Source organism: Carassius gibelio, chromosome A21, assembly GCF_023724105.1.
Source record: "Carassius gibelio isolate Cgi1373 ecotype wild population from Czech Republic chromosome A21, carGib1.2-hapl.c, whole genome shotgun sequence".
NCBI lineage: Eukaryota > Metazoa > Chordata > Actinopteri > Cypriniformes > Cyprinidae > Carassius > Carassius gibelio.
Window position 1 is genome coordinate 16,845,463 of NC_068391.1, and position 27,721 is coordinate 16,873,183.

The window sequence follows — 27,721 nt, forward strand, 5'->3', positions numbered from 1 at the left end:
ACACTGGGTGCAGACAAAAAAAAAAAAAAAAAAAAAGATAAAGCAAAAGAAACAAGGTTTTATTTTGATTTTTATTATTATTATTTTCATTCTTACTCCACGACAGGTTGCCTGGGTCTAATAATTAGCCCATCATAATAATTCCAGTGCGGAACATTTATCTCATAAGCTGCAGATCAAGGATGACAAGTGCAATATGGGGGAGGAAAGTGTCTACAGTATTACAGGTACTCAACATCTGTGGGGAGGCCACAAATATCAAATATAAACTTTAGAATTACAACACAACCATTACACTATGCACACATTCAGACTACAAACGGACACATTAACACTTAAGCAGATAAAACAAATGACCCATCTCTCGAATAACAACTATAACAAGAACAGCCGTTACTGCGACTGTCAACCTTTCACTCATAATGAATGAAAACATCTTGAATGAGAAACGCTTTAGGCTATTTGATAGAAGGAAAGCAAATGGATGATCTGAATGTGCACGAGTCAACAGGTCAGAGTCTAACACAGCATACAGTTAGCCGTCTATAGAGAGTGGAGCAGTTGTCATGTGCATCCCGACAGGTAATCAAACGCTAAACAAACGCAGAGTGAGTAAAGATGACCGCTTCTTGGGAGATGAGCACCCAACCTCTGGCAGAAGAGGTTCAGAGCAATTATGCGTTGCTGAGGGCATCAACACCAGGCAAAACTTTACCCTCCAGTAACTCCAGACTGGCTCCGCCTCCTGTGCTCACATGACTGACCTTGTCTTCTGTGTCCCACTTGGCACAGCAGGTTGCGGTGTCTCCCCCACCTGATTTTAAAGAAATAAATATTAGTTTAGTTTATAATAGAAGTTGACCAACATTTAAATAAATAATATTGCACTGTATCATTTGAAATCAAGGATTTGAAGATGCTGGCTCTTGCATGGCGGAACTCTTCTGTTCGCATCCAATTCACATAACTTGGATACTTGTGTGAAATGTCATGAACAGGGTACAAGCAGGACATAAATGTAGGACGCACAAGCTCTCACATCTAGATTCGTTAAGATTTGTGGCAATAAAATGTTCATTACGTATTTAAAAGCTTGAATAAAATGTGTATTTGCTGACAATATAGGAATAAAGAATTACAGCATTTGCCTTTCAATTATTAGACAGAACTGTTATACAAAGACGGCAAACTAATGAAGATAGAATGTGAGCTCATGTGCGTTTCAACTCAGAAGCTGAATAAAAGTCCCATTCATGACGCTTATCGGGCGATGCAGAGAATTAAAAATGGCCAAATATCGGCTGATATTATTACCCCTGGCCATATATATCGGTCAACCACCAATCTATTAGATATGTGCCATCACGTGCATTTCAGTCAAGAACTTAAACTATGGAATTCAAATCTTGCCAATAATGGTGATGCAGCCATTTTTGGTCGCTTCCACAACTTCGTCCATCAAGTTCTTGGTTCCACGAGAGAAGTTGTCCCACTCAAACACACCAACAGGTCCATTCCACACAATCTGCTTGGCTCTGGCTACAGCCTCTGCATAGAGCTTTGAGCTCTCAGGACCACAGTCTAGACCCTGGATAGAAAGAGAACCATTTCTAGCTCACTTCAGAGGAAACAGAGAAGATCATACAGCTCTAAGCCATCTAACATTTGTCTGGCTTACCATCCAGCCTGCTGGAATACCATCGGCTACTGATGCAGTCCCTGTTGTCGCCTTCTCATCAAACTTGTCTGCAGTGACGAAGTCAACAGGAAGTGTGATCTTCACACCATTCTTTTCAGCCTTAGCCATGAGGTCTTTCACAATATTGGCACCCTCTTCGTCATACAGAGAATTGCCAATCTGAGCACAACAAGTGAAGTACATTTTAAGATTCAAGGGGTTTTTATAATATACTCCGGAATGTTTAAGGATAAACAAATGGATAACCTCAACTTTTGGTTCCAAAAACACTTTAAAAGGTATGTAAGTAGCAATAGAAACTTATTCTCTGAACATAACACGCTCTGGGGCTGGTTAGGCTCCAGGGCTAGTTTATTTCAGAGGTTTATTTGCTATTATTACCTATTGACAGCACATAGTGTTCCAAAACCCTGTTCACCCATCATGGTGTGTGATATGAAAATTCATATACATATAAATATATTTCTGCTTTTTTATTTTGCAATGGGACATTTTATGCATGCATTTCCATAATACACTAATAATGTAAAAAAAAAAAAAAAACGCAGATGGCCCCATTAGTTTGCTGTTTAAATAACGCTTCAAGCCACTCACCTCCATGTTCTTGAGAACCTTTAGGAAAGTAAAGGCCATTCCCCCACCAATGATCATCTCATTGACCTTGTCCAACATGTTGTTGATCAGCTGAATCTTATCTTTGACCTTGGCCCTGCATGATCAAAGCAACAATCATACAAACAAAGTCTTTTTAATCAAATACTCTTTTTTTTTAATTGAAATCTTTATGGGATGAAACCAAGAAGCTTCCGCCTCTGAGAAATTGCAGGAAGTGCCCTAGTACTGTTTATTTATGAGGCAAAAGTTTAAGGCTCGGTGTGCATTGCAGTACAGCTTATCAGTGGGTCAACTCCCTCAGTGAACTTTGTTATTGGGACAAACCCCAGACACAGACTGCTTTATTCACAACTGCAAATGAGCCAATGAATGTGCAGGGGTGTATGCTTTCAGGAAAAAAAAAAAAAAAAAACATAGTATGCGTGTAAGCTGTGAAATGGCCTGGACTCTTGGATGCTGGACATTTGCATTGAACCTTCCATTTCCATAAGAAAACTTGGTTCGGATCGTTGCTGATCTGGTTTAAATGAGTTTCATCATTGCATCCTGCATAGTTGCATCACAAAGGTTTCACCATTTCCCCAACAGGACATGAAACTAGAAATCAACAAATGTTTAAATGAACACTGTTCTTTCTACTACCAGATTTGGGAGGAGAGTCTAAAAGAAGCATAGAAAAAGAAGGATATTGTCACGTACTGTTGCATAAGAGGATAAACTCATCTATTCCTGGACTGTCACAGGATTTTTCAAGTGGGAGAAGACAGATGCATTCTAGAAAAGCATCTCACATGATATCTTCCATTATATCTGATGAACATTTAGTTGTTTAGAAGTTCAGTATACTTCTGGTGAACTCTGTAAAACTCCTAAAGCCTTTCCTTTGATCACGGACACTATCTTGCAAGACAATGCAAGGTCTTTTGGTTTTTAATCACTAGACCTAGTTAAAACCTATCCTTCTCAAACAAAACAGAGTTCAGAACTAAAATATAAGTTATCAAAGTACTCCATCATTAACACTTACCCGCCGAGAATTGCCAAGAAAGGCTTCTGTGGTTTCTCAAGGGCCATTGCAAAGTAGTCCAGCTCTTTCTTCATCAGAAAACCAGCTGCTTTCTGAGGAAGATTCACTCCAACCATGGAGCTAGAGTGAGACATTAGACATTAAGTCAAAAAAATTAGACTTGGAAAAAACATTTAACAGCCTACACTTGATAATTTCTATTTTTCTATCACTGTTTGATGTAAAAGAGCACCTGTGAGCTCTGTGCGCAGTTCCAAAGGCATCGTTGACGTAGACATCTCCCAGCTTGGATAGGGAGGATCGGAAAGAATCGATTTCTGCCTGACTTGCTTTGGTCTGAAAGCAGGAATCAAATTCACTTATAGGTCACATGTCACTTGAAGAATAAAAAAAATATTAAAGCTGAACTGTGTAATGTCTCCAAAAAAAAAATTGTAATCTGAAATTTTTGGCATTAAAAGGAACACTCCACTTTAAAAAAAAAAAATAGGCTCATTTTAAAACTCCCCTAGAGTTAAACAGTTGAGTTTTACCGTTTTCCAATCCATTCAGCCAATCACCAGTTCTGGCGTTAGCACTTTAAGCTTAGCTAAGCATAGATCATTGAATCTGATTAGATTCTTAACATTGCTCAAAAATGACCAAAGAGCTTCTGTATTTTTCCCTATTTAAAACTTGACTCTTCTGTAGTTAGCTTTGCTGATGAATTGTGACAATGTTTACTTTACGGTGTTTATAATTAAATGCATTGTAGCTGTTTTTTTAATTAGCAGCTAGAAGTAATAAAGCATAGACATTTCAAAATAAGAGTCTCCTTGTATTTTGGACTTTTTTATAATTAAAAATTGCATTCGGCATAAAATCTTTTTTTTTTCTGGATAGCCGTGGTATTAATCCAATGTAAACTCTTGTGGCTTCTCCTTAGGCCACCCTGAATGTGTGCTCCATCCTGTTTAATTATTAAAAGAATCTGAGATGTATTATTTATTTAGAGATTATTTGGAATCTGTTCTGTATATGGACCGTATTCATTTCCATTAATTTAGTCTTCCATTTGATTATAAAAACCCTGTAAGATGACCAAGCATTTTCTTCAGGGCCACTTATGCAGAGCACACCAACCTTGTTACCGGATGCGTCTTTGCCTTTGCCCTCCTCGGCCAGATGGAACCGCAGGTTCTCCAGCAGAATGACAGAACCTGCAGCTGGGTCTGCACAGGCTTTCTCCACATCTGGACCCACACAGTCCTTCAGGAACTGAACGTCTCTTCATAGACAAATTAAAGAGCAAGGTTGGTGGAGAAGCAATAAGCTGAATTATGTATGCAACGCTATTAAGATGTCAGCATGAGAATGATTTTCTACCATTTCTTATGTTTATGCAGTAGAGGTATATAACTTCATTGCTGTCAAACAGATGTAGCTTGAAGGTTTATATTATTTATAACTGATGGTGTAGTATATGTAGGTTAGAAGTCTGCATTGAACTCTCTTACTTTCCCAGCAGGTTCTTGAGTTCTGCAACCACAGGCTCCAGAGAGTACTTGTCTGGCATGGGGACTCCATCAGGCCGGCCCAAGTGGCTCATCAGGACGACAGCTTTGGCCCCGTTATCTAAACAATACTGGATTGATGGGACTGCAGCCTTGATTCTGATGAGAGTATATATATAATTAGTTACGAATTCTGTAGAACATGGCCATCATGTCTTTCAATGAGTCAGTTCTTTATCAAAATAAATAATAAAAGTTGATATTTTTTTTTACCTCAAACAGTATTTCAAACCAAATAATCTTTTAAATAGTATTGTTGACATTACATAAACTAATATTTATTTGGTTTTAAATACTTAATTTATTTGTTATAATCGTAATTACAATTTATTAGTTATTTAATATTTAGCAAGAATATATTGACTTAAATGAATGATAATTTAGAACAATTTATAAACAAAACGGCGGGTCTGAACATTGCAATTTTTCAACAGGATGAGAAATAAACCATTATTGGCTACTAGATAAGAAAAAAAAAGTAACAATGTTAAATCAGTAATATCCATCTCACCTCTGGTTATTTGTTATCGTCTTGTCCTTCATAGGGACGTTGAAGTCAACCCTATAAGAGACAGAGAAAAATAAACTGAACTACTATGGAATTAGCTACATAAAATGCCATGGTTTACTGTAATGATTAGATTGCTCATTCATATTAAGAAAATAAAAAAAGTTCCAGAAAATTCATTTGAAGTAAGCTGACACAAAAATTTTCCAAAAAAATTTCCTCATCTCAATGCTAATTAAAAGTCATTTATTGCTATTCATTCTTTAATAGCCATTTATCCCTTTAGTTTATATTATGACCACTAAATTGTTTAATAAAAATATACATATTAATAAGGTATTTTAATGAATAAAAGGACTGTATAATGCCAATAATAACAACTAAATCTATAAACTATCTGATCAGGAGTACACTACAGAGTACACATACTGCTGCGCGTTCACGCGGTCTCCATGACTACATTGAATTACGTAATACTGTAAAGCCCCAGAAACATTCAGATGTATTCATGGAAGACTCACTGCTATAGATGCAGTTGCATCGTCTAATGTAATATTATTAATATGCTATTAGACAATATTATTGCCGTTTGGAACATAACAGTGGACGTTGTAAGGGCACAGGCCACTAAAACTGTAGGAATGTATTCTGATTCATCGTGAAACACTTTAAATAACTGCTAATTACTTATTCAAAATGATACACCATTTGGATATTTATATATCGGTGAAAAATTACTCAATAAATCGGCAGACTGTTGGCGGGGCAGGTTTGTCGACCACTAAATGAATGTGCATACTGGTATAAAACCGCCAGCACACGTAAACAACTTTATAAAATATGATGTGAAAACTGGTGTCGGTATAACAAAAATAAAGTGACCAGATGCTCCTTGACCATTTGACATTTGTAGATGGGTGGTGTCATTTCACCAAGACATCTTCACAGCGTCTATGGGATCTAATTGTGTCAGAAGTATAAAGATCTGCATGCATTTTTTAATACAACAAGATTTATGACAGATATTAGAGGGTCTGCATTCTGCACGTGCTTTTGGTGTATCTGCCATCCGGCACGTATCTGGAATCCCTAAAACGTGACGCATGGCAGATACACTTCCGGTTAACCTTGAGCGATGCCAAAAAAAAATTAAAGCTAAATGTGTACATGACTACATTAAGCCAGACAGTATATCCCAGATAAATGAAGCGCACGTGCATCCTGAAATATCCTTAGTAAGTAATATAACGGAATGTGCCGTTGACAATTCATACTCACCTCATGATCACACGCTTCCCTTTCACATCAACTTTGTCCAAAGTGAGTTTGTTTGACAGAGACATTTTGGTTGAGGACTTGCAGCAAATCTCTCCTTAGCTGGTGAGGTGCAGTGCTGGGTAACGTTAGGTTGGTTCCCGAATGAGAGAGTGACCTTAACTTGATGCTGATGCACACAGTGTGGGCGGAGCTAATCGAGCAATGCTGTTTTAAATGTAGCGCTCATTGGACATACTAGTTGTCAATCAAAATGCCTAACTGAGCGCAAAGGATGTTAGACAAAGTTGACAGAATGTGTTGCAATGTTACTGCCCCCTATCTAGAGACCCTACGCTGCTGATTTAAAATATTAGAACTTATCTCGGTATTATTTTTGCACTTTTGGTTGTTTTAGTAATTTGGTGTTTGTATTTTGTATATGATGGGGGTCAAGGACTGATGTTGGTGTTTGGTGAACGTACATTTAATTGATGATCCCATCACATAATGCTCTTATCCAAATTTTAGTCCCACGCTTTATGGGAAAGAACCATTTGCACATATAAGAATTAATTTTACTTCTGTTAAATGTATTAAATACCCAGTCAAGCAAGTAATTTAAAGAAAACCATAAATTTAAGGCAAAATAACTTATTCAACTCTGTTAGTTATGTGTACATTATTCTTCTATTACTTCAGTCACTTAATTCAATTTTCTATTACACCTATATATTTTTGATGTTGTAAAAAATAAAAAAAAGCTTTGAGAGTCATTTTACATCACTCAACAACATCATACTGTAATAAAAAATAATAAAGAAAAATGTTCTGAACATAGTTCAATATAACAAAACAAGAAAGGTTATAAATAAATGCACATGAATGTTAAAGTGAGGACGATTTTAGAACAGGGGGGTCCAAAACGGTTCCAAAACGGCCACTATCCAGCAGGATTTATCTTAAACCCTTATTAAACACACCTGAACCAGCTAATCAAGGACTTCACTCACTAGAAACCTCCAGGTAAGTGTGAGCTATCTATAAGCTGTAGTATTGTAGCCCCCCAGGGCCAGGATTGTTCACCCTGTTTTAGAGAAGCTGAGTGAAGAATAACAGGTGTATACTACGAGGAAATAGTATCTTGTCAAAAATTCTGATTCATGTAAAAATGACCCAAACCCCCCTGCTTCATGTCACAATAATTTTAGTTCATATATATATATATATATATATATATATAGTTCATTTTCTTAAATAAAAAATAAATCAAGATTATTCCAATATACAAAACACTTCCTTTCTTTGCATCCTTCGGGGCGGAGATGAGACATGAGAAAAGGAAATGAAGACGCACAAATCAAAAATTAGAAGAATCCAGAGAAAGTTGATGATCAGTGGCATGGAATGTGAAACCAAACCTATAACCCAGAGTTACAGGTACAGCAATTGAGCTTAGAGTTTTATCCTAAATACAAAACTGACCTTCAAAATGTATATAAAAGTTCATTTGGTGGTACAGTACATAAAGCTGATGTAATATGTAAAACGTGCTACTGCTGTAAGATCAAATCTGACCTTACCTGTATAACAACACATTTTAGCATTAAGTAAACCAGATGACAAATCTTAAGATTTATATTTAATTTATTACATTTTTACAGACATGCCAAGACAGCAAACAAGATTGGATAAGGTGAAAAGTCTCCATTTTGGAAATTGGGGGGAAAAAAATCAAATTGTCTTTTAGAAACCACTAGCATTTGCTCCACAATGGGGAAATGCATTCATTCCTCCTGCCATGGCTTGGGCTGCACCTTGCCTACAGGTGACAGGTTCCATGCAATGCCTGTTGATGTGACCACCTGCAAAGAGTGTACAAAATCACATCACATACACAACATAAGAAATTAGATAAATAATTAGGTACTAGAATTACTAGTCACTTACATATGCCCAAACAGCTGTGCAAAATGTGGCCCCAGCAATCAGCAGAGGAGGTCCATACTTAGCATGAAATTCAGTAGACATATCAGACTTTTGTCTCACAGCCACCTGACGGGCACTTTGACCTATTGTTGAAAAAAAAAAACAGAAAATCAAGTTAAAATATGCTTCAACAGATCATTCGTTGCATTAATGAAGAACTGTCAAAAACTTAGACTCATTGAATTTATAAAAGACATTTCTAATGCTAAACCATCGACCTTTTTGTAATTTACATGAATGTGAGTTTGCAGCTAATAGACAAAATTTTCTGAAGACATGTTTTTTCATTTAGATTTTATACTCATAAATGTTTCTATTATATCTATCTATAAGACAAATTCTTGCAACCAGCTGGAGTAATATTTAAATTTTAAGATAAACTAAATGAGCCGTATTTGATGTCAGACAGGTTTTAAACCCTCATATTGCAAATAAATGAAAATACATACATGTCTTTAAAGGAGAAATGTGACAATATATTTTATTATAAGCTACAACGTAGCGAACTACGGATGTACAACATTAAAACTAACTTAGCATTAGCATACAGGAACAATAACAGCCTGTTTATTGGCGATTATTGTAACATATACGGTTCACTAATACGTGAAATAAAACAGACTGTCCTTGAATAAGTTATTTAACTTACCGCTGAGGTTCAGGGCAGCCTTGGCGAAACGATACATGGTTATATCTCGGTACAACCAGCTGCTCGTGCTAATACCCTTGAACTGAACAGCAGAAACAAAATGGCAGAGGGGAAATGAGCGAGCGATGCGTGCGCGTGTGCACGCGACGCGAGGGGATCGCAAAAGACGATCAGCGGTAGATTCAACATAACGTAAAATTGAAATGTTACACTAAAACAAACAAACTAAAATAGTTTAAGGTTATGTGATTTATGGTTAGCCTATAAGGGATTATACAATTAAGTATACATGCGTTAAAATAGTTACATTCTCTTTTCTATAAGGAACCATCACTGCTGTTTTACCTGTATTAACTCTTAAAGTTAGTTAAACAGTAAACGCCGGATGTTAGGTGTTAATTGTGCACAGCACTTCTATACATACATTAAGTAAATAAGAATTTCTTGCACCATTCTCTTAGTAGTGTCAGGATGGCCGAGTGGTCTAAGGCGCCAGACTCAAGGGCTGATCCTTTCCGTCGAATCGGGTATTCTGGTCTCCGAATGGAGGCGTGGGTTCGAATCCCACTTCTGACACATACTTTTTCTTCTTCTTTTTTTGTTTTTATACTTGAAATAGAAATAATAAAATTTTTATCAGATATCTTCAATGTAAAAAACAATTTTACACAGGACTGCTCCCAAAATTAGAGGAGAACGTTAGTGACTTAAAGGGATAGTTCACCCAAAAATCTAAATTATGTCATTAATAACTCAACCTCTTGTCGTTCCAAACCCGTGAGACCTCCGTTTATCTTTGGAACACCGTTTAAGATATTTTAGATTTAATCCGAGAGCTCTCAGTCCCTCCATTGAAGCTGTGTGAATGGTATACTGTCCATGTCCAGAAAGGTAAGAAAAACATCATCAAAGTAGTCCATGTGACATCAGAGGGTCAGTTAGAATTTTTTGAAGCATTGAAAATACATTTTGGACTTTATTCAGCATTGTGTCTGTTGTGAGAGAGAGTTCGAAACAAAGCAGTTTGTGATATCCAGTTCGCGAACTATTCAATTGATGTAACCGGATCTTTTTGAACCAGTCCACCAAATCGAACTGAATCATTTTAAATGGTTCGCGTCTCCAATACACATTTAAAATATTAATGGAAATACAGAAATCATTCTTACATTTACTTTATAAAAATCATTAGATTTCACATCAAAATCACAGGGTGCACATTTCTAGAATTATACAAACAGGCCTTTTACTTCCTAAAAAAAGTCTTAATCAGATGACAGAAGGCATGTATTAGATTGTGTAAAACAGGTTTTAAAGCAGATTTGATCATGTTGATAATCTATAGGCCAATTATCATACAATATGCTTTATAAAGCTAACTAGCTACAATGAGAGTTCAGCTGGAGCAAATGCTTTCATAAATGCTTAATTCAACGGCACAAGTGTGTGGGTTCATGGATACACCACCACTAATCAGCAATGTATAATTTAAACAAACAGAGAGCTTTAAAACAAATCTCAGTAAAGCACAATGATAATAAATCATATTCTTTAATAATGAAAATTATGAACAGAAAAGTTGTTTTGCAAACACTTGTCTTGGTAACAAAAGTTGAAAACATAATCTCATGGAATGTTACGTGTATCTAATCTACAAATGTCCTGAGCAGATGTTAAGACTAGCATGTGATAAATTTACTCGAAACCCTCTTTAGCATGGGTCTAATCTTAATCTGTATCAGAGAAACTGGTTTAATGATCAACCCTGAATGACAGCACCACTCCAACTTTTACTATGGCACTTATTTAAAAGCAATCTAGTGTATTTTGATGTTTATTTATGTATTTGGTTTTAATGTTCTCTTGTTAGATAAAATCTGGAGTCAACACTCAAAATAAAAAATTGAGATGAGAAATTGTGTTCTATATTTACAGGAAACCATAAATTCCTGAAGAATATAATTTACCAAGAATTCTTCAAATGACATGATTATGAGTCACAGTTGCTGTAGATATAACATATCCTACATTAGTTTAATTAACACAGTGATATCAAATTCTGTTTATGAACGTATGGCGTGCTAATTAATGTCACAGTGATGTATATAAAATGACATGGAGGTTGCTGTCTAGCTATCAGCAAAATGTGACTGCAACAAAGCTTTATCATATATCTAACATGATCTGTGATCTCTGTGTTCTAATCCTTCTTTTTGTCCTTGACTTCCTCATCGTCTGTGTACTCTGTCGGTTCTTCTCCCGGTTTAAGAAGCTTCCCAACGTAATCATATTTCTCTGTGGAGGCAAATACAAGCTTTTAATCAACGTTTGGCAATGAAGGCTTTCTGCATCATTCCCGAAGAGCGCAACTGCAAAATCTGGAACGAAAGGTGTCCTTCAACTCACGTGTGAACTGGGTCTCCCACTCGCTCAGGCTTTCCTGCTGCATAGCATTGAGATCTGAAAGATCATCATGAGTGTCTTTCAAGGCCTCCTTCTCCAAACAGAATGTGGCCAGTCCTCTGGATGCATCTCGGCCCGCAAAGACCCCATAAGGGCCCTCTAAAAGTGAACAAATGGGTATTAGCTCTAAACAAATGTATCAGCTTAACAGGACTGCTAAACAAGTAGTATCCATTTTTTTTAATGAAGCACCATTTTTTTAAATGGAGCACTCTGTGCTCAGAGGGCATCTTTAGTCTAGTCAACCTTTATCCGAGTTTGGTTAATTATTCACTGATGACCAGCAGTTTTGGCATTGCAAAAGCGTGCACAAAAGTTCCAAAAACGCACAAAATACTGAGATGACGTCACAGTATCAGAAGCAAAATAATGTAAACATTGATGCAGGCTTAAACAGGGTTGCGTGACATCTCCGTTATCCTGAATTTCCAGTAGGTAAGGGGTTATGACTTGGCATTTGTACATGGTTTAAAAAGTGCAACGTAAAGGGGCGTGTCTGCAATTAAATTAATGCATTTTAATAGATATATAATTGAATAGCTAAAAATTGATAGCCTGAATGCACTGTAAGTGGCTTTGGATAAAAGCGTCTGCTAAACGCATAAATTGAATTTAATTTAATCGAATATTTTAAAAAGAAAAACTCGCAAATATGTCAAAGTAGTTCAAGTAATCACAGCACAATAAAATCACCCTGAGAAAAGTTTGAAATAAGACCCGCGACTGAATTTTTGATCGCTTATTACCTGGTCCGTAGAACTTCTTTCCTCTCGTGACATCAAACACTTTCCCGTTGATAGCCATCAGGATTCTGGGGTTTTTCAGTCCATCGTATTCCTGCAGTTCTGCTAAAGTAAAATCTCTTTTCTTTAGTTTAGGCAACGGCTCTTCAACCGGGCCGAAGTCTGCAGGCTTGTCTCCGCGGACGATTTTGTACAAAAGGAATAAACAGAGACATAGCAAGCTAATGTTCAGAGGCGAAGTGAAAATTTCCTGAAGAATGCCAGAAGTTTGCTCGACCTCTTCTTCAGCCATTTTCGTTTCTGATGCTGTTGTGTGAGAACGTCGAGACCCATCTACGACCACAGCAGTAAACCAATCACAGAAGCCAAAAACACACAAAAGTGTGACGCCAGCCAATCAGATTAGTGGTGGATTTCTGGGGCGTGTAGTTTTTGTGATGAGTTTTGAAGTTAACTGTAATCTGTAATCTGTTTTCTAAAATTGAAAAAAATAGTATTTTTTTATGGTTAAAACAATATTTAAACTATATTTGTAAACATAACTAATGCACTGTGCCAATGATACAATTATGTTTCATGTACTTCAGTAAAAATATAAATGACTGAAACAGGAAAGTGTATGGACTTCAGTTCGAAGTTACATATTTTATAAAATGTTTTACAGTCAATTAGGACTGTAACTGCCATGAAAAATGTTAATATAAAAAAACTGTTAACTTACAAAAACCTGTCAGCTGGGGAAAAAGCATATTGAGTCAGTTTTGATGAACTGTGGCTATAATGTGGATAATTAACAGATTGTATTAAATATAGTTAGAAATATACAGTCAATAATATCTCATAATTTTCGTAACATCGTTATTTTTTACAGTAAAATTAACAAAATATTTTTCTATAAATGCATTTGCTGTTGGTCCTAAAGTACTTCCTCCAAACAGCAGGCGGCGGAATAAAAATGTGGAGTCTATTTTCATTCCTCGATGGAAGAGCGAGTGTAACGGGAAAAACAAAACACAGCAGGGCTAAGTCCAGTGACGTGGCCGCACGATAGAGAAGACAAATCGGTTGTGTATGTTATGTTTATCCCTTGTTTATTTGAATATTAAAGTCTTGGTTATAATTGCATTTATAGCGTTCAGCTCACTGGATACTGACTAACTATTGCCGAAGAAAGTTAGCTTCGCTTTAAGTACAGTCAGAGACAGACTTTGGTAGAGTAATTACAGTAGAGACAGATGTAACGTTAATGTGGCTTATTTGCTAAGTATGTACTACAGCAGTTGTTATAACTACGGGAATTACTTTAAGTAATAATCTGTTTATATGTCCATTTCAGGAGACTGGTATGTGATTAAGATGTCCGACAACGAAAGCTCCAGAAAGGACCAAACGGAGAAATCAGTGGACCAAGAGCCCGAAGAGCATTCATCACTCACACGAGATGAGCCCTCTGCTGAGACTCAGAGGGACAGCTCTACTGATGTAGCACCAACCCGAAAGACCAGGAGAAGACCAGAGCACAAACCTCCACCAGAAGAACAGAAGAGCCCAGAGACACAAAAACCAGCAGAGAGCGCTTCAGACGTAAGCTTTTATCACATTTCTACCAAACATACATTTATATCAGTACTGTGCAGTGGTGTTCTGAAATTAGTTTTTTTTTTAAATCAAATGTAAATTCCTGTCCCAGTCACATGTTGTTGGTTAAATAAACATTACTTGCGCTACCAGAAGAAAAAACATATATATATATTATATTTTTACATTAACAATGTATTCAGTGTTCTATTTATTAAATTAGGTTTTGAACTTCAGATAAGATATTTAAATCATAGACTACTTCACTGTGGCTGATTTGAAGTTTAACATTTTAATAAGTACCCATATTATCAGCAGTAACAAGTTATTGTCATTTTCAAATTTTATTTTTGGGGTCTGTTATAATACATTTACAGTATTACATTTACTGTTAGTTCCTGTCTTTTTAAAGCCCACCTTTCCGCTCTGTCTTCTCTGATTGGTCAGCTGCCCCAGTCAGTTGTGATTGGACAACTGCTTAGCCATTTTAGAAATTATAATATAACACATCTATTATATATAAACTGTCACTTATTTCCTCAGGCCTCACCAGAGACGACTGTTTCCCAGGGAGGTTGGGGTTACTGGGGTAGCTGGGGTAAATCCATCCTCTCCACTGCTACTGCCACTGTAGCTACTGTGGGTAAGAGGCTCAAGATTTTCACTTTTCTATTAAACAGCTACATTTTTTAATATCATCAAGACTCACACTGTCCGTTCATTGTCTAAGGCCAAGGGTTGACACAGGTCATTGAGAAAGCTGAGACGTCTCTAGGAATCCCAAGTCCTGAGGAGCTTTCAGCTCAAGCGGAAAAAGAAAAAACTGATGGTAAGGATGTGCCCTTTGATTGACATTGGATAGATAAGACCAAGCGCACCAGTTCACAAGTATTGATGATCTTTCTGCTTTTTGCTCCGCAGATTCAGCCGGTAGCAAGGAGAGTAAAGATGAAGGGGAGAAGACGTATGGGATGGGTGGTGCTATGGGAATGATCTCCTCCAGTAGTATGGGAATGCTGTCATCATTAACCACTGTAGTTCAGAGTACGGTAAGGGCAAGCTAATTTATGCTGGTTGATAATAAAGCTGAAATCATTTTGAGATTCATTGTTTTAAATATTTTATTTGATTGTATATTTATTTATTCTGTTTTCTTATGGTTGTTGACCAGGGTAAGACAGTAATAAGTGGCGGTCTGGATGCATTGGAGTTTATTGGGAAGAAGACCATGGATGTGATAGCAGAGGGAGACCCCGGCTTCAAGAAAACAAAGGGACTGATGAACAGAAACTCCACACTGTCACAGGTGCAGAAGCGACGAGGACTGTCTCTAGCAACTTCAGCTCCCCTTCAGACACTCCTGCAGAAATACATGACCTTTACTTGAACAAACATGTCATCTTGGCAGATTCATAATTTGATTCTGCTTATGAATTGAACTGACCTGATTCGGTTCTTCATCTCTTAAAGGTCTTGAGGGAAGCCAAAGAACGTGAGGAGCAGCAGAAAGCTGAAAACTTCACTTCAGAAACAGACAAGAAGGCTCATTATGGGATGTTGTTTGATGAGTTTCAAGGCCTGTCCCATCTGGAGGCTTTGGAGATCCTCTCTAGAGAGAGTGAAGATAAAGTCGGTGGAATTCTTTACAACTATAAAACAGTGCTAGAGTTTAAAACGGTGAAGGGTTTGAACTCAGGTGTTATGTTTGTGTGCAGGTGAAATCTGTGCTTACCACTCTGTCCGGTGAGGAGTTGGTTAAACTAAAACAAGTACTTCAGGAGATTAAAGAGCCTTTTTCTCTTATGGAGTTTGACGACGAGCTGGAGGATGATGTGAAGGGTAAAAGCTTACAATGAACACAAAGCTTAAATAAAAAAAAATAGAGCTGTTAACATTTTTGAAATCTCGGACTCAGTAAATGAACTATATATTTATGTTAATGGTCCCATTGCATGAAAATTTCACTTTATGAGTTTTTTTATTTTATTTTTTACATTAATACTAGTTCCCCTAGCCTGTCTATGGTCCCCCAGTGGCTAGAGATTTCAAAAGGTGTAAACCAAGCCCTGGGTGTCCTGTTCTGCCTTTGAGAAACAAGAGCTCAGACGGGCCAATGTGGAATCTTCCCCTTATGTCGTCATAAGGGGAAAGGTTACCTCCCCTTTCTCTGCTTTGCCCACCCCGAGAAATTTTAGAAAATTTATTCCGCTTATTTTTTTACATTTAATTCAGTCGCAATGTCAGCACATGCGTTACAAACAGACTTTTATGATATGGATTCGACAGCACCGCCACAAACAGTGAGTAACGGTGTTCATTAATGTCTGATCAGTGATTTCTGATGTGTAGCTATTTCACAGACTTTCTTTTCTAAATCGTTTAATACTGTTTATGCATCACTGAATCAAGCCAGTGACTAAATGATCAACTTCACATTCTCCTAGTAGCATGAAACAAATCTGTTATTTAAATTGTGATTAAACTACAGAGAGAGATTTAAAGAATGCTCCATTTATATTTGTTCGGAGCAGTCAATCACACATCGTGAGTATATTTGCACACTTGCCCAAACTGCCGTTATAATGAATGACACTGTTATGCTGCACAACGAAGCTCTTACTGTATTCATGTTGATGTTGTGTTTGCTGTTAATTGTGGTGAAAGCATTTTGTGATAAAAAATGTGTTGCAATGACGAGATCACTGCATTCATGCGATAAACAGACTCTGTCTACTCAATGCTCATCACTGCAGCAATTAATGTGATGGGAAAAGATATAAATAATAATGGTATAATCAACACTTCCACGATTTGTTAATCTCGACAGCTGTAATAGTTAAAAAAACAGTAAAAGAATTTGAGAAGGGTTCCTCATGTAGTACGCATTCAAATGCAAAGATGTCAGCCAATCACTTGTACTCGGAGTCTCACAGCAGACACGCCCCCTCAAACAGAGCATTCAAGCCAGAGGACTAAAATCAGGATGTAAAAATGACTTTTATTTATAAATTTTAAATGTAAAAATCTTACTAGCAATATGAGTACATTTTTTTATATAAAAAAAGAAAATAATTCACATCATGGGACTTTTTATAACATAAAAAAATATTTTATTCCCAGGTGATGATGGCGAGGATTTTGTGAAGGAACTGACAGATCTCCTCGAAGGTTTACAGATCTCCACATCGGCAGACAAACTTAGCAAGGTATCACTTGAGCATCTCTTCTTAATTGTAATCTTAAAGTATGCCGCATGTCAGATTATCTACATTTACTCATATCCACTCAGGCGAGAAAAAACGCATTCAACCATATCACAAACATCAAGCTACAAAGTGAAAACCCAGATCAAGAAGAAGAAGAAGAAGAAGAAGAGGAGAAAGAACAGAAAACGGCAGTGACAAAATGCAGTGTTGAGGTCTGCACTCTTGTTATTTAGCCTAAACTGTACTAAATGACTTGTGAGATATGCATACATATATCTTAGAATAATGTATATTTGTGTTGTGCTCTGACAGTTGACGTTTCGTTTTCATAGGAGGCCCATTTGTTTGCCATTACAAGCCTGGCCGAGTTCACAGCCAGATCCATAGAGCAGTTCCACAAAAGCGCTGAAATTCTGCTCCACTGTAACCCTGAGGGGGTGATGGCCACAGAACAAGCCAAAGTCCTATCGCAGTGAGTTATCTTGCAATAATTGTGCAAAATTGCCATTTGGAGAAAATTCTAATAATAATGTGTTTCACTTTCAGAGTTACTATTGTTATTTGTAAGGAGGTGTCACTACTATCTAAAAAGTTCACGTCATGTTTGACTACCATTGGGGTAAGATGCTTGGCTTCTTATAGTCTAGAGATCTGTAATATGTTTATGGTCATTTTCGAAAATGTGAGTTTTGTATGCCATCAAGTCAAAATGTTTATATTTCAGGCAAATGAAAAGGGAGATGTCCTCAATCCACTTATTACCAGCATTTTTCTGGAGGTTTGTCTTGATTTTGTCTTTTTTTCTGCATCATGTTTATAAATAAATGGAAATGAAAAAAAAAGAGATGTTTAAGACTTCTATGTTAATGTCTTCACAGGAGTATTAACATATTTTTCACTTTATTTTCACTTTTAAGGCATCAAACAGTGCATCATATATCCAGGATGCGTTCCAGCTCCTCATGCCAGTTCTGGAAGTGTCTCATATTCAGAGGACGATGGAGTCGGCACAGTGATAACCACTCAGAAACACTTTACTGTGCAAACTCGGTTTTAATGACAAAAAAAAAAAAAAACTTGTGAAAGTAAAATAATGTTTTATTTACATTCAGGTAGATACGGGAAGCAGATGACATATTGTATGGCGTGCACAGCTTTTGCACATCTGTTGATTTGGGGCTTTTTTCCTATCTTAGTATATTTTTGAATAGACTCTTTGTCAGATCTCACCTTATAACTGACAGTGTCTGAATGAATACAGTAATTTAAATAAATGTTTTATGTCTAAATGTATAATGAAATAAATAGAAATCATCTTTTTAATATCTTTAAGACTTAAATTGGTTTCAAATAATTATGCAAGTTATATCAGTATTAATGTTCAATTATCTTTTAAATAAACAATTGTTACACATCTTCTGAATTATAGAACATTATATGAAAATGCAATTTATACACTAAATAAAGTATGCTAGGTAACATGCTATGTATGAAAATGTGGTATAAAATAAATGTGTACTTAGAACTTTTTGAAAATAACATCTATAATGTTAACTATAGATAGTGTTATATATACAGTTGTGGCCAGAATGATTAGAACACTAGTATTTTCACCAGCTAAATAAGTCAATTGTTTCTATATTTTGCTGTAGTGTGTCAGTAGGAAATATCAGTTTACATTTCCAACATTCATTTTTCCATTAACTGTAATAATTCAGTGAGATTATTGTCTGAGTCTGACAACAGCAAGTGCTCCACAGAAATCTGATCTAACCATCATCAAGTCTGTGACCTGAAGAAACCGATCCCACTGAGACAGACTAAATCCAGAAGAACTGTGACAACCTATCTAATAAACAACAGGATGCTTCAACTTTTTTTTTGCCAACATTGATAATAAATCAGCATATTAGAATGATTTCTGAAGGATCAAGTTTCATTGAAGACTGGAGTAATGATGCTGAATACTCAGCTTGGATCACATTAATAAATTACATTTTAAAGTATATTAAAATAGAACACTTATTTTAAATTCTGATAACATTTCACAATGTGAGTTTTTTTCTCTCCAGTATTTTGATCAAATAAATGCTGCCATGATGAGCAGAAGAGACTTCTTTAAAACCTAATAATCACAGCAGTGTACATTTATATAGATACCTTAAAGCATGGTCTGACAGATTGAACTTCTCAATAAAAATGTCTAATAAAGCCTAGTGGATTTTATTTAGCCATCCTTATCTAGAAATGGTGATTTAAGTCTATAAGTACAGACTTGTAGTATAAAATTATGCATGTTTTCAAAAAACACAGCAGGTATAAGCAGCTGTATGTATGGTTAATGACCTCACAAATACTAGACCGTGTTATTATATTTTATGTGAAAAACAAGACATTAATTATGTACATACATCAAAGACAAAAACAATACTATGAGGCGGAAGGAGGTGTGGAGGCAGTAATGTTTAGTTGCTCCAGTTTTTCCGTTAAAGATACTGTGCTTTCTGTAAGAGGCTCCAAATACTGCTTCCCAGCAACCCTCTTCCCAGTGAGCGGGTCGACCACCGTCCCAACTTTATACACGATCTCTTCCAGTTCATGGTTGACATGTTTAGATCTTTTCTCCGGCAAGGCCTTCAACAAAACAACATCCCCAACAGTGCACTGCTCCAAAGGATCATGGGCAAAGTAGGTCTTCCTCTTGTTGTAGTACTAAAAAAAAGCAGATGAAAACATCAGGATAATTCTGGCACCAAACGAAATATAAATTACCCTAAGGCTTACAGCTTCAAATATTTTGAGCCAATATAAGGGTAAAAAAAAATAAAAACAGAAAGAAAGACGATATAAGAAAAAAAAAAGTCACCATATCTTACCTTGAGCAGGTACGGATCGAGCACAAGTCTCGTGACTCGAACCTTCGCCGTCTTCTTCATCCGGGTTCCGATCACCTGGCCGATGATCCATTTCGCGTGGACCGAGGCTTGACGCGTGGACATACCGTTACCGTTTATGTTTTGCTGACCCCTAAAACGTAGTAAATGGTCTTGTTAAACGAACTTGCAGGTAACAGCTCAATTAAAAAATCAACTGCTAGCTAAGCTAACCCAATCCCACAGATCTGTTTTACTCACTGAAGCCAATTTTTACATAAAACAGCAACAGAGATTTCTATATGTATGTAAATAAAAATGTAATGAATACACTTACCGGCTTTACTGTAAAGGTATACGTTAATGTAAAGGTCAAAAACTCATGAAAACATTCAGCATGTGTCTCTGAATGTCAAGACTCGCGGCTCATGTTGATGACGTAATGGGAGAGCATGTCCTGGCGGCTTTGAAGTGTCAAATATTTAAGCAACTAGAAAATTAGATAATATTTTATTTGTTTATTATTTTAAATATTTTATACAGTATACAATTATATATAAATATATATATATATATATATATATATTTTACAGATTTGTCAAGTGTTGAAAGATGGAATATAGTTGTACTTGTTTTTTTAATCATTGTAAAATTAAATAATGAATAATGTAATAATCAATATTATACAAAATAAATATTTAACATATATTTATGTTATAATACACATATTATTTCTCAGATTAATTTGTTTTATCGATATCTATATGTTTATGTATATTCTGATGCACAAAATTCAGAGTTCAGAATTTCTCAGATTTTAGCCTTCATCCTCACAGTAGTCGCTGATGATGTCATTTACTGAACAAAAAAGAAACTTGAGCTGAGACTTCAACACCTTGTGCACAGCTGTGGCATAAGACACAGCGCTGCCCACATGGCTATTGCTCTTAAAACAACCAATTTTGTATCTTTTTTTGTTGTTGTTGTCTTTGGGTCGTTGTATTTCTCACATATTTTTGCTTGTTCTAAATCAGATACAGCTAAAGTAGCACAGCAAAGATTGCATTTATATATATGCATTGTTCAGAGAGCAATTGCGTGTGTGAATGAATTCTACCTGGCAGCCTCTCTCTACTCATAGTGAAGCTGTGGGTTTTAGTTACTAATAAATATTTGCTAGGACTTTTCAGTTTTGTAAGCTAATTTATTGAGAAATCACAGAACAATGTTGACCATACATATATCCTTTTGCAACCTCTATAGGACGAGCGACAAGATACTCCACCCCAAAATGAAAATGTTGTCATTAATTACTTATCCCCATGTTGTTTTAAACCCATAAAAGCTTAATTCGTCTTTGGTACACAATTTAAGAAATTTTGGATGAAAACCGGGAGGCTTGTTACTGTCCCATAAACTGGCAAATAACTTACACTGTCAGGGTCCAGAAAAGTATGAAAGACATCGTCAGAATAGTTCATCTGCCATCACTGTAACATTATGAAGGGACAAGAATACTTTTTGTACGTGAAGAAAACAAAAATAACTACTTTATGCAACAATTTGTCTCCTCTGTGTCTCTCCACATCACCATAGTGCCATTTTGAAGAACATCCGCTGGACCCAAGCAGTATATGCTGCTCAGAGACAAATTGTCGAATAAAGTCATTATTATTGTTTTCGTCGCGTACAAAAAGTGTTCTCATCACTTCAAAATGTTACGGTTGAACCACTGATGTCCTTCATACTTTTGATAGTGTAAGTTACTTAGCAGTCAATGTAACAGTCACAAGGCTCCCAGCCTCCAAAAGATGAACTTTAAAATCAAAATGAAATTGACACCACTTTCATACAGAGTATGTGAGCAGAGTGGAGTGGCAACAATTTCCCCTCCGCGCTCAGAGCATTTAATAATCACTCCGCTCCAGCTCCGCTCCGGGTTCACAATTTCCCGCTCCCGCTCCACTCCGCGCTCAGTGATACCAGAAACACTGCTCCGCCTTCGCTCCGTGGCTAAAGTATTTCAGTATGTTTGAAATGTTATGTTCATAACGTAGCCTATATTAAAATAAAATTTTATTTTAAATTTCTTTTATCTACAGATCAATGCATTTCTTACAGATTTCTGCTCATTCAAAATCAGATACAGATGAAGTAACACTGTAAGAATACATTTGTTTGAATGTATTATTGCAAAAGCGATTGCGTGTGAATGTGCTGTAACTTTGACCCGAAAATATTCAGTAAAAGGAACAGACAAACTCCTTGAGAACTAACCTATAACTTCCCGCTCGGCTATTGTCGTCATTGTAACCTTCTGATTTGAGAGATCCATCTGTATCAAGCTATAGTTAAATATGTTTAACGTGAATACTTGCTAAATATACAGTTATATTACGGGCCATTGGCATGAATTGTACTCGTGATGGAGCGGTGGTGGAGTGCTCTTGGAGCGAGTGAAAACCACAACGCTCCGACTTTTAAAAAATCCGCTCCTCGCTCCTGTCAAAATCACACCACTCCACTCCACGCTCCGCTCCCACTCCGCTCCGCTCACATACTCTGCTTTCATAATACACATTGCTGGTCTTATAAATGGTATATATATATAAACGATCCAAGATCAGACCCAGGAAGAACAAACAGGGAAAACGCAAGGAAATGCTAGACGGGGCTAAACAAGACTTCGCAGTGAGTGTGCTGCTTATATGGGTGTGTTTATTTGCTGCAGGTGTGTAATCAGATGCAGGTGTGTGCAATCAGCCCCAGGAATGAGGCAGGATGGGAAATGGAGTTTGAAAAAGGGGAGGGAAACAAAAATGCAGAGTCCATAGTGGAGTTTATGGGCACTCCAGCTAATGATCATGACATAGCACAGAGGGTAAGAGAACTCCTAAACGTCCTCCATTGCCGTGACAGGACAGGCAGACAGTCATGGTTTTGCTGGCCCAAGACTCAGACCCACGACCCTAGGGTTAGGAGTCAAACTCTCTAACCACTAGACCACTGACGGATTGAAATTCTGAAGGAATGGTAAATGGACTGGATTTATATAGCGCTTTCAACAGACCTATATGGCTATCCAAAGTAGGTTGTCTACCAACCTTCCGGTTTGTAGACAACCTACATGAACCACTGAGCCACTGTTAGCAGAGAACTTATTTTTTCTTACTTGTTAAACTTCAGATTTTTTTGTTTAACTTCATATACTAAAAAAAACTAAACCTGAAATAAAAATAAAAAAAATATAGACAATTAAAAAATGCAAAAACAACTAAAATTTAAATGGAAGCGAAGTTAAAGAATAATAATAAAAAAAATCAAAATATTAGTAAAAAATTAAATAAAAAGTATAATAGTTTCTCAGTGATTCTAAAATTGGATGTAGTTTGAATAAACATGACAGAAGTTATCAGTAGTGGTGGTACTGACAGTGTCTTTCCTGTAGGGGGCGCAGGATGCCAAGGCAAATACTACAGAAGTGACGTGACATTCAGCCAAGTATGGTGACCCATACTCAGAATTCGTGCTCTGCATTTAACCCATCCAAAGTGCACACACACAGCAGTGAACACACACCCAGAGCCCTTTATGCTGCGGAGCCCAGGAAGCAATTGGGGGTTCAGTGCCTTGCTCAAGGGTTGTGGTATAGCCGGCCCAATACTTGAACCCACAACCTTAGGGTTAGGAGTCAAACTCTCTAACCACTAGACCACGAAGTTAGCAGAAGGAGGAGGAAGTGAGAAACCAGCTGATAAAAGTGACCTTATAAACAAGTGGTGCTACTGACTGATCTCAAATGCACTTTTTTTATAGTTTAAAAGTGCCTCATGTAATATGTGAGAGATTTTGACTTTTTTAAGTCATATAATGTGACGTGAACTTCACTTAAGGCAATCTTTGCACTGCCTATACTCCCTTTACTTTACTTATGTCACTTTACATTTTCTACAAGTGACACATTTTTTAAAAACATTTTATTTTCAGTCGTTTTACCATTTAATGTTCCATATTAAAATTCTGCAGTTCCAGTTGTGCATCTCTTATAGTTGTTGCAGTAGCTCACTTAGCCCTTAGCTGTGTACTGTATGTAGACACATGCAATCTAGGAATGTGTCGCTGCTATTTCAGGATGAACTATGAATGTGGGGGAAGCATCGTCATTAGGCTTCATGTTCTGGCTGCCTCTTGTAAAGTAAAGGGAGCCTATTTTATTTTTAGCTATATGCATGTGAGTTCATGAATCCATATTTTGTCTTTTCCAGCATCATCAGTCATTCAAAGTGTAGTCACACAAAGGAACAGGATCTAGGCTTACCAGTTTAAGTCTTAGAAGAACAAAATGCTTGTCATAACTGCAGTAGACAGCATCTAAGTATACTGAGTTGTCTTCAAAGATACCTCATGTGGTCAGCCTGGTTACTCCCTGTGGACTTCCCGATCCTCCTATATGTGTCGAGCTTCCGGATGGGTTTGAGAGCTTGTCTCTGGGCAAATTCAATTTTCATTCAGGGCTTGTATAGACGAGGTATCAGTCGCAGCATTGGACAGTGGGCTAGAACCATCTGATGCAGTTTCAGTCTGGGGCAGATGCTGAAATGGCAGCCATGCTTGCCCGGGCAGCCAAGAGTATCGGGCTGGAGAGGTCTCCCCCACCCTGTACTGAGAGCTCACGGCTCGATGAGTGGTTTCTGGGTGTTGATTGTAACTCTAAGACGAGCTGACAACATAAGGCCCCTTTCTTGGCCAGGACATGATATACCGGTTCCTCCACTTTCACTGCCCTCGATGGGGGTCCAGTATCATCAGCTCATCAGTTCTCAAATCGCATGTGTCCAAAAGAAATGTGTACTGTTGATCCAAAAAAACGTTGCAACTGATTCTTGACTCGAGAACAAGAACCAGACATCACTAAAGTTCAATCAAGCAGGGGAGGAGAAGACTCGGGTGGTGCACCGGTGAAAAAAACAAACAAAATAAATGTAAATTTAATAACAGCAAGACAGAAGAATTTAATTTAATATCTCTAAACCATGTTGACAATGCCCACACCTTTCACGAAGTGTGTCACATTGATTTTTATAATGGAAATTAATAATACCCCTACTTTTAATAAACCGTCAAATTTGTCCCCCACACTTTTTTGGGCAAGAGTGATCACGTAGTGTTTTCAATGGCCAGTGTGAATAAATCTAGATTTAAATTCAAAGAGAAAAGATATTCTATGCATGTATTATTCTATCCTAACCTATTTTACCAGTGCTAGTGGGGGTCAGGATTCAACACAACACTGGCAGAAGCTCAGATGGCACTCTAGCAAAAAGAGTGTCACAATCACAAATGAAACATGATCTTTATGATGCATGTGAAAGAGTGGAGATTTTTTTTGATACAATTCTACTAACATAAAAGCATAGGTTGAATTTGCCTAAAGTGGGCTTTTGTTTTTCAGACGTGAAATATTGTGATGTAGCCCAAACCATACCCAATACCATTCTAAAACTCCCAGGATATGTCTTAATCAAATCAAAAGAGAAAATGCATATAACACATTCATAAAATAAATTATAGATATATTCAAGCTCTTAGTGCAAATCATCTGAGAAAATCTGCAGCTTCCTAATGTGGGACACTGAAAAGTCTATGAAAAAAGGCCAAAATCACTTTCATGTGGAATACTAAAATGCTTTGATTATGAATGGTTGAAACATGGATAATTCAACATCATCAGACAAATATGATGCATTGATGATAAAGAAATTAAGCAACTATTTATCACAAGCCTATGTAGTCTATGTTGTAGATAGAAAATGAGTCAGAATTTCTTGACTGTTCTCTAGTTCATTTTACTTAAAAACACGTACAACAACAACAGTCATAGTCTAGACGTCTTTGAAGGAAAAATATAAATCTTGCAACACTTAAACCCTTCACACAAAACTTTCAAAACACTTAATTCTGTATGATTTATAAGTTTTCTGGTATTAATATATTTGTGGGGACATCTGGTCCTCATAACAGGTACACACATACACAAGAACCAGAAAAGTCTAATCATACTGTCCCACTTTTCAAAAACCACATTTCCTAAAGTGGGACACTAGGAAACTTAATGAACATAAAATATATTTTATACATAGAAAGTTGTACTATATTTTGATGGTCTTGTTTAAAATGTATTTATACTCCTTGTTATCAAGTTCGCAAAACTCTATGTCACTGACCTTTGGGTGGTCTCCACACAATGTGCTTCCTGTCTGATGATTGCTCTGCCCTCAAATATGACTGGACATCTGAGAGGTCATGTGATTTTGATGACATGATACTACAGCTTTGGCTAACCCATAGTTTCACTGGCATTCATGTATTTGTGGTGGAGCTATAAACACTAGACCTTAGTGTCCCACTTTAGCGCAAGTCACCCTACATACAAGTTTTTTTCATACTGCAACGTAAATAGAAAATAAAATAAAAAAACAGCATGCAATGCAATGCACTGCTGCAAATGCAAATTCTGTAATATAGGCTATTATTTAATAAATATATGCATAGGTCGGGTGAGGCCATCGGAAGATCCGGGGAAGATCAGGGAAAAGTTTTGATTGCAGCATTAAATTTAGATATGTTCCATCATATTTAGTTTTAGGCTTTTTTTTTTTTTTTTTTTTTTTACAGCATTTTGCATCATTCAAAGCTTTTTAGCATTGACAATTCACAAACTATCCAGGGCATGTGCAATTATCGTACAGAGAAATATTCAGCCGAGGGTTTTTAAATTCAAAGGTTACTATATTCACATTGAATTAATTCATGTGCCCACCAATTATACACACTTTCACTACACAGCAAACTCCAAAGACATGAATATCTGTAAGTGCATCGGTTAAATAATACACATTAGCGACATGCTTTGCAAATCTGCCAGGCAGATGGTGGGTAGAGGTGTGCAGCGACCGCTTCTTCTCGAAGTGGAGCTCGCCAAAACATCTTTTGTTGATCCTGGATCAACATTTCTGTCCAAAAATATAGACTAAACCAAATCTCTACCCCTAAACCTAACCCTACCCATAATTAATTCCTGAAATCAGTGTGAAATGATAGCTGATTAACAAGGGTGTAGAAGCACTTAACCCTGATTGTAAGCCTAAAACAGATATTCCCTGAAAAGTTATCCCTCGGTTCTGATTGGTTAATTGAAATGTTGTTCCAGGATTAACAAGGATGCTTGGTGAACTCAGGGTCACTAGCTCACCATACCCTCTTACTTCAGCGCCAACAGAGATGAGGGCAGCAGAATAATAAAAGTGCCAAGTAGGGGCACGCTACACCTTGGTGAGTTCACTGTGAACTTCTTGGACAAACAGCATCTACTTTTGGCAGGAGATTCATGCCTTTGGGCAGAAGGGTGTTAGGGTCTCCTCCGGAGCCTGCTCAATCCTCCAAATCTGAAGCTGTCAGTGATATCGAATCATCATAAAAATTAAGTAAAAGAAAAATTTAATCTCTCTCCTTCTTGTTACCCTGACTGTGCTGCCACCCTAGGCGGCTACATAGTTCACCTATA

General features: G+C 36.9%; 5 protein-coding genes and 1 non-coding gene across 6 annotated transcripts; 2 read left to right on the forward strand and 4 right to left on the reverse strand.

Moving 5' to 3' along the window:
• Positions 1-53: 53 nt before the first annotated feature.
• Positions 54-6,858, reverse strand: LOC127941967 (phosphoglycerate kinase 1). Its single transcript, XM_052537462.1, has 10 exons — positions 6,681-6,858; positions 5,406-5,456; positions 4,838-4,993; positions 4,464-4,608; positions 3,574-3,677; positions 3,342-3,461; positions 2,294-2,408; positions 1,679-1,858; positions 1,411-1,588; positions 54-814 (listed from the first exon to the last, which is right to left on the reverse strand). The coding sequence occupies exons 1-10, from the start codon at positions 6,743-6,745 to the stop codon at positions 675-677; spliced, it is 1,254 nt and encodes a 417-aa protein (XP_052393422.1). The 5' UTR covers positions 6,746-6,858; the 3' UTR covers positions 54-674.
• Positions 6,859-8,285: 1,427 nt separating this feature from the next.
• On the reverse strand, positions 8,286-9,460 carry LOC127941914 (cytochrome c oxidase subunit 7B, mitochondrial). The gene is made up of 3 exons (XM_052537374.1): positions 9,295-9,460; positions 8,607-8,728; positions 8,286-8,521 (listed from the first exon to the last, which is right to left on the reverse strand). Exons 1-3 carry the CDS (start codon positions 9,329-9,331, stop codon positions 8,444-8,446), a joined length of 237 nt encoding a protein of 78 aa, XP_052393334.1. The 5' UTR covers positions 9,332-9,460; the 3' UTR covers positions 8,286-8,443.
• Positions 9,461-9,759: 299 nt separating this feature from the next.
• On the forward strand, positions 9,760-9,870 carry trnal-caa (transfer RNA leucine (anticodon CAA)). Its single transcript has 2 exons — positions 9,760-9,797; positions 9,825-9,870. It is a non-coding gene; the product is annotated as a tRNA-Leu (tRNA).
• A 956-nt stretch (positions 9,871-10,826) lies between these two features.
• On the reverse strand, positions 10,827-13,294 carry LOC127941823 (membrane-associated progesterone receptor component 1). Its single transcript, XM_052537265.1, has 3 exons — positions 12,504-13,294; positions 11,701-11,856; positions 10,827-11,589 (listed from the first exon to the last, which is right to left on the reverse strand). Exons 1-3 carry the CDS (start codon positions 12,790-12,792, stop codon positions 11,495-11,497), a joined length of 540 nt encoding a protein of 179 aa, XP_052393225.1. The 5' UTR covers positions 12,793-13,294; the 3' UTR covers positions 10,827-11,494.
• Positions 13,295-13,856: 562 nt separating this feature from the next.
• On the forward strand, positions 13,857-18,700 carry LOC127941822 (protein FAM114A2). The gene is made up of 13 exons (XM_052537264.1): positions 13,857-14,084; positions 14,622-14,721; positions 14,809-14,907; positions 15,000-15,127; positions 15,250-15,384; positions 15,549-15,707; positions 15,794-15,917; positions 17,199-17,284; positions 17,368-17,496; positions 17,617-17,756; positions 17,831-17,903; positions 18,009-18,062; positions 18,202-18,700. Exons 1-13 carry the CDS (start codon positions 13,857-13,859, stop codon positions 18,298-18,300), a joined length of 1,554 nt encoding a protein of 517 aa, XP_052393224.1. The 3' UTR covers positions 18,301-18,700.
• Positions 18,701-19,645: 945 nt separating this feature from the next.
• On the reverse strand, positions 19,646-20,622 carry LOC127941824 (28S ribosomal protein S17, mitochondrial-like). The gene is made up of 3 exons (XM_052537266.1): positions 20,495-20,622; positions 20,161-20,311; positions 19,646-19,996 (listed from the first exon to the last, which is right to left on the reverse strand). Exons 2-3 carry the CDS (start codon positions 20,281-20,283, stop codon positions 19,715-19,717), a joined length of 405 nt encoding a protein of 134 aa, XP_052393226.1. The 5' UTR covers positions 20,284-20,311; positions 20,495-20,622; the 3' UTR covers positions 19,646-19,714.
• Between the last annotated feature and the right edge of the window lie 7,099 nt (positions 20,623-27,721).

Excerpts from the sequence above, each read along its gene's own strand:
- LOC127941967 (XM_052537462.1), bottom strand. The coding sequence starts at position 6,745 with ATGTCTCTGTCAAACAAACTCACTTTGGACAAAGTTGATGTGAAAGGG. Across the intron at positions 3,462-3,573 it reads ACTGCGCACAGAGCTCACAG|CTCCATGGTTGGAGTGAATC; the intron begins GTGCTCTTTTAC and ends GTCTCACTCTAG. Across the intron at positions 1,589-1,678 it reads GTATTCCAGCAGGCTGGATG|GGTCTAGACTGTGGTCCTGA; the intron begins GTAAGCCAGACA and ends CTTTCTATCCAG.
- LOC127941823 (XM_052537265.1), bottom strand. The coding sequence starts at position 12,792 with ATGGCTGAAGAAGAGGTCGAGCAAACTTCTGGCATTCTTCAGGAAATT. Across the intron at positions 11,857-12,503 it reads AAAGAAGTTCTACGGACCAG|AGGGCCCTTATGGGGTCTTT; the intron begins GTAATAAGCGAT and ends GTTCACTTTTAG. Across the intron at positions 11,590-11,700 it reads GTGGGAGACCCAGTTCACAC|AGAAATATGATTACGTTGGG; the intron begins GTGAGTTGAAGG and ends TTGCCTCCACAG.
- LOC127941824 (XM_052537266.1), bottom strand. The coding sequence starts at position 20,283 with ATGTCCACGCGTCAAGCCTCGGTCCACGCGAAATGGATCATCGGCCAG. Across the intron at positions 19,997-20,160 it reads TCGATCCGTACCTGCTCAAG|TACTACAACAAGAGGAAGAC; the intron begins GTAAGATATGGT and ends GCTTTTTTTTAG.
- LOC127941822 (XM_052537264.1), top strand. The coding sequence starts at position 13,857 with ATGTCCGACAACGAAAGCTCCAGAAAGGACCAAACGGAGAAATCAGTG. Across the intron at positions 15,918-17,198 it reads GCTGGAGGATGATGTGAAGG|GTGATGATGGCGAGGATTTT; the intron begins GTAAAAGCTTAC and ends TTTTATTCCCAG. Across the intron at positions 17,497-17,616 it reads TGACAAAATGCAGTGTTGAG|GAGGCCCATTTGTTTGCCAT; the intron begins GTCTGCACTCTT and ends TCGTTTTCATAG.
- LOC127941914 (XM_052537374.1), bottom strand. The coding sequence starts at position 9,331 with ATGTATCGTTTCGCCAAGGCTGCCCTGAACCTCAGCG. Across the intron at positions 8,729-9,294 it reads GGCTGCCCTGAACCTCAGCG|GTCAAAGTGCCCGTCAGGTG; the intron begins GTAAGTTAAATA and ends TTTCAACAATAG. Across the intron at positions 8,522-8,606 it reads GCACAGCTGTTTGGGCATAT|GTGGTCACATCAACAGGCAT; the intron begins GTAAGTGACTAG and ends CACTCTTTGCAG.